At 38.3% G+C, this 6,000-nt stretch overlaps 1 protein-coding gene across 1 annotated transcript; it reads right to left on the bottom strand.

The window, feature by feature from the left end:
- Window positions 1-407: 407 nt before the first annotated feature.
- On the bottom strand, window positions 408-3,683 carry LOC145908442 (uncharacterized). Its single transcript, XM_082995725.1, has 6 exons — window positions 3,456-3,683; window positions 2,978-3,232; window positions 2,451-2,501; window positions 2,116-2,239; window positions 1,848-1,897; window positions 408-1,702 (listed from the first exon to the last, which is right to left on the bottom strand). The coding sequence occupies exons 1-6, from the start codon at window positions 3,676-3,678 to the stop codon at window positions 1,263-1,265; spliced, it is 1,143 nt and encodes a 380-aa protein (XP_082851851.1). The 5' UTR covers window positions 3,679-3,683; the 3' UTR covers window positions 408-1,262.
- Window positions 3,684-6,000: the final 2,317 nt, after the last annotated feature.

Below are 6,000 nucleotides of genomic sequence, written 5' to 3'. Positions count from 1 at the left end.
CTACTGATGGCGGCGTGAAGGGAAGCAGTTATCAAGGTATGGGGTTTTGTTTCAAAATATTACAATTAAAAAAACTTACCTCAGATTATCAAAATTGTTACAACTCACAAGTTTCGATAATGTTGTATTTCGATGCTTGAAACCACTCCGCTTATTTCGATCCAATTCCCAACAAACGCTTCCTCATACACCGAGTTGGCGTTTGCGTTTTGATGGATTTGATTTGCCAGCAATTAACGTCATATGCGACTTGTCAAAATCCATCAAGTGCGAATGTCTGCGATCGTACGACAGACGGTGATTCCTCACGAGGAAATCACTTCAAACATGGACGCCTGACTTGCTAAACCTGGTGGTTTTATGCGACATCTTGTCATTTTCATGTGTCTTGTTTATTGTTCATGTGCGTGATAACTTTGCGTGCAGAATAAAAAGTGATTTGATTTGAAGATGCCAACGACCGCTATCAAATAGAGCAAAGTCAAAGGACATCTGTAACTGTAAGTTATAAACTTAGGCAATGCTAACAACGGTCACACAAGAGACAGCCACGTTATGGTCTCTGGCACAAAGCAAGGAATCACTGACTAGTTACATGGGTGCAATATTACGTCATGCGCTACATTGTCTCATAAGTCCAGAAATTAGTGATAAATAAACAAAATGGAAATTCAGCGATAATTGTATATAAAAGAAAAAAATTCACGTTTTAGAGAAACAAGGAAATTAAGACCACGGGCGCAGTTTAAAATCTCTATAGACAATGTATGAAATGGTTTAAAGAGCGTCGACAATGTGTTGCCAAAAGGAAGTAACGTTAGGTCAACAATTTCGCATCGCACCTTCTCTGTGACGGTTTCGAAATCTTACAAAGTGAAATGGCAACACCGAAGCGGGTTTTGCTAGTTTTAAAATCTAAAATCCAAACAGGTTTTGTACACACAGTAATTTTGCTTGCTTTAAAACAATGGTTCCCAACCAGGGTGCCTATTGTAACTTTCAGAGGTTGTGCGCGAGCGTGTTTACTCTTGAAAATTTTTCATTGCATTGTTTAGCGGTTGTATAATGCCATATAGAGGGCACAAATTTCTACAATGATATTAGCCCCCCATTAAGATACAGATGGTAAAACTGCTTGCTGCATTCATGGCGGTAGCAAATCTTTGTAAATTCCACAGGGGTACCTTGAACAAAGAAAGGTTTGGAGCCACTGCATTTAGTGCCCTCTAAGGACAACAATTAGGGTCCGGATGGAAGCTTTATTAGGGCCTGTTTTTATTGGGTTTCCTGACCGCTGTGTAAAGTTGATCAACAGAGGTGGAGGCAGTGGTATTCCCACTCATATGTTCAACGTTGTTCAACCGGTCGAAAGTATTTCGGTCGTTGGCGTCTACCTCAGGCAAAGGTCCGTTTCCCGATGCCTTCAAACCAGAAGGTTGATGCAACTGTAGTTGATTGTAAGTATCCTGATAGTCCCTGTCTCGTTGCACTGTGCTGTAGACATCGCCCTTAATTGCCCTTTCACTATTTCCAAAAGCTTGCGATTGTTCCGGGTTGATTGCAAGGTCGTAAGCATTGTATTGGGGATGCCTTGTGACGTCATAGGTGTTGCCTGCTTGACTGGAGTTAATTTCGGCTCTCGCTGAAGTTTCGGCATAAGCTGGCTCTGGTTCATAGTTGTCTGCTGCCGCAACAGGAAAAGCTGTAAACAAACCTCTGTTAACGTTTTAGTCATTTACGTTTGTAATAAGTTATATGGAATTCAGTTTATTTCAGGTAGAAAATCGGCCAATTAAATGTGAAATGAATTGTTCTGTTGAGTATTCGGTCCCTTGCTCTTTTCTTACCTTCTGCTGCATTGTAACCGACTGCCTGTATATTTCCAGATCGTTCAGACCTAAAAATATGTGTTTCAATAATAAGTTACCATTCTAAACATAATTAATTGCTGTAATGAATTAAAGCACCTACAATTTTCCAATGTGTATGTTTGTAAACAATAAATATGTATCTGATTAGCACAAAGATTTCTTATTCTAACCTTTAACGAAACGAAAAACACCTGCTGGAGCCGAAATTACGAAATGGTTTTGTTGAAGTGGAAAATACACTCACCGTTTCGCTTTTCGCCTTCGTGAAATTAAACAGAAAAGAAGAATGCATATAATGGCGAGTGTGATGACACCAAAAATTGAACCAATCACAACGGACAAATTGCTCTTTTCCGAAGGATTTGTGGCTGAAAAAAACAAAAGTTTAATGTCGGATTTTCGTTGAATTTCAGGGTTCGCAAGTTGTAATTTTGCTTTCTCTGAGGTAAAAAGTTGGTTTGATTCTTTTTTTTGCATTCATTTAAGCAAGCTAAACAGAATTTGCTCATCCGAGACCACGCGATATTGAACAACGCTAGATTGTACACAGAGACAATAATGTATGTAAAATAAATGTACTTCTGGTACTGGTTGCAGTGCTTCCAACAGCAGTATTGGTCGTTGTTGTTTCTAATAGAAAGCAAGTGTTGTTGGGGAGTAAAAATAAATTCCAGCTCTAATACATCAGAATTGGATGCTCAGAAATAGCATCAATCTGGGGCATAAGTTGATATTTCAAGTCACCGCCATTAAGTTTTGCAAAAGTTATGTAAATATTTGTATACTTTAGGGCGTGTAGAAATACTTTGTTGCTTTAATATATCAGCATTGGTCCATTTGCGAACAGCAAAGCTGTTATTAACATATCCGAATTTTTGTTGTATAATCATTACTTGTAAATAGTTACACAAGTTTTCTGGGTTTATTTGTGGATATTTGTAATAAAACAAGGATTACAATATCCGTAATGTAATTGCCAAACACGGTTCGATTACATTAACTCTGTTTACGGATTATTTTTTTTTTCTCACACGTATTTTTGAACCATTTAAATTTAAAACACATTGTTTCAAAACGTTACGAAATGCTGTATAAGAATATCTAACCTGACCGCCTTTCACAAATATATCGAGCTGGTTCGGTACATGGATAATCCAACCACCTCAAGTCTCCGGGTTCCCATCTCCAACCCATTGTCACACAATCTTCATCTCCACTGTCGTTGTTTGGTTCATTAAACTTTGTACCCCTAACCATCCCCACCCTCCACTGTGGATTATCAACTCTAGATCCATCTGTCCATGCAAAGTTATTTGTACTCCTATTTCGTTTCGCTCCAATGAAGTAGCCGTATGGTGGTTCTTCAAAAAAATGACAATACCTGATTACTTTAACAGCATAAGTTTAACCGTACACATATTATTTAAAACAGTTTTGAATCTCACAACCTACATGTGCTATATCAGTATACTGATCCACGTAATTGATATCTTAGCATTACACACCGGAGTTATTCAATACAATAAAGAAAATAGTGATGACTTCACATTCCAATTGTGATTTTACGATAGACAAAATGCTTACCTGTGAGATTTCCAATCTTAGCCACCAAAAAATCAAAAGTTTCGTTTGTTTTGACGTTGGCTACATGAGCCTTCCATACTTGACATGCAGTTTCTGCTTCAGGATAGCTGCTAACGTTATTCGCTCTTGACCCAATCAAATATTCACTTGTCCCATGCTTGTGCCAGGTTTGAGATAAGACAACAGGTAGTAGTGTTAACGACAACATTAAGTATCTACTCATTCTGCTTCAATATTCTGCAAAAACTCAATTGTTTTGCATTCCACGCTTGGTAAAAATCATTGATGAGATTCCAAAATGAAACCTCGAAATTACACGAAAATATCTCATGTTTGTGGTATTTCAACAACCAATGTAACCCACGACGGTTTCAAACGATATTAGCTGCACAGTTTTGTTCAAGCCCAAGGTAACCAGTTGTACCGCTTAGAGAAGTCCTCTACTTAGTATAAATTTAAATCAAGCTGATTTGCGGAAAACAAAACGTTGCTTATTGTATGGATTAGACGTTTTCTGATCAATCGATTTAATGCCGTAATTGTTGGATTCCTTTCCATCGCGACTTTGCTACAAACGCCTGCAACCACAGGCGCGGAAATTCAAACCATTATAGACTAACCGCAAATCGTCTTGCTACAAGTTTTCTTTTTATTGTAGCAGGCATAAGGTTATACATTAATTTGATTTGGCTTTACACTCTGTTTTTCATCGTTTAAATCTAATTCCATGAAGTTTGTTTATTCTGTATATCCACTGACAAAAACTGCGCATGCGCACACTACGTAGTTGTTCCTGTGTCGAGAATCCACCAGCACACACACAGCACACATCAGTATATACAGCAAACTCTCAATAAATCCAACAGGTCTTGACGTGGCAAGGAAAACTACTCGATCCTTCTTGCAGTGAACAATAACCTACGGAAATTATACAACACAGAGCTGCGAGATAAGAACTGAAAGTAACTTCAATACAGTTAGAAGGAAATGGGCGAGGAGAGTTCCTGGTTCTACGCGTACAGCGCATAATGATGGCACCACCGACTTGCACGTAAGTGTATAACCTTTTTCGCACACAGTATAGCCATGTCTCTTATACGAGTTATACCCAGTGGATTTTAAAGCTATGCCATATTTGCAAATAGTTGTAAACATTTTCAGAATTTCCTAAGAGTTATTTCCGTACGAATGCATCATAATTAGTAGTAATATGCAAAACCAAAAACGGAAAAGCATTATAGCTCATATAACTGCTCTGAAATACATTAGAAAGTTTTGATTAATTTCTCAATCATTGTGAAAGCGAATTTTGTTTGTCACAAAGCCGTGACTTATGTTGGTAACAACTGTTTGGTATGAATCGGATAAGGTTCATGCATCACTACGAGATACATTATTTCTCAACATTATGGCAATCAATCACATGGCTCTATTAACATTCAAAAGCAAAATGGTGATCAAACAAATACGAAAACCACGCGCAGCAGCGTTAACGGGTCAGGTTTTTATTGGGTTTCCTAACCGCTGTGTAAAGTTGATCAACAGAGGTGGAAGCAGTGGTATTCCCACTCATATGTTTGATGTTGTTCAACCGGTCGTAAGTATTTCGGTCGTTGGTGTCTACCTCAGGCAAAGGTCCGTTTCCCGATGCCTTCAAACCAGCAGGTTGATGCAACTGTAGTTGATCGTAAGTATCCTGATAGTCCCTGTCTCGTTGCACTGTGCTGTAGACATCGCCCTTGCTTGCCCTTTCACTATTTCCAAAAGCTTGCGATTGTTCCGGGTTGATTGCAACGTCGTAAGCATTGTATTGGGGATGCCTTGTGACGTCATAGGTGTTGCCTGCTTGACTGGAGGTAATTTCGGCTCTCGCTGAAGTTTCGGCATAAGCGGGCTCTGGTTCATAGTTGTCTGCTGCCGCAACAGGAAAAGCTGGAAAAAAACTCTGTTAACGTTTTGGTCATTTATGTTTATAATAAGTTAAATGGAATTCCGTTTATTTCAGGTAGAAAATCGGCCAATTAAATGTAAAATGAATTGTTCTGTTGAGTATTCGGTCCCTTGCTCTTTTCTTACCTTCTGCTGCATTGTAACCGACTGCCTGTAAGTTTCCAGATCGTTCAGACCTAAAAACATGTGTTTCAATAATAATTTACCATTTTATACATTATCAACTGCTGAAATGAATTAAAGTACCCACAATTTTCCAATGTGTATGTTTGTAAACGAAAAATATGTATCGGATTGGCACAAAGGTTTCTTATTTTAAAATTCAACGAAACGAAAAACACCTGCTGGAGCCGAAATTACGAAATGGTTTTGTTAAAGTGGAAAATACACTCACCTTTTCGCTTTTCGCCTTCGTGAAATTAAGCAGAAAAGAATAATGCAAAGAATAGCGAGTGCGAGGACACCAAAAATTGAACCTATCACAACGGACAGATTGATCTTTTCCGAAGGATTTGTGGCTATAAAATAAAATAAAAGTTCAATGTTTGATTTTCGTCAAATTTCATGGTTCGCAAGTTGTAATTTTGCTTTCTCT

Source organism: Ascidia mentula, chromosome 1 (assembly GCF_947561715.1).
Source record: "Ascidia mentula chromosome 1, kaAscMent1.1, whole genome shotgun sequence".
Classification (NCBI taxonomy): Eukaryota; Metazoa; Chordata; class Ascidiacea; order Phlebobranchia; family Ascidiidae; genus Ascidia; species Ascidia mentula.
The sequence above is the reverse complement of the archived record's forward strand: the minus strand, read 5'-3'. Positions and strand labels throughout refer to the sequence as shown.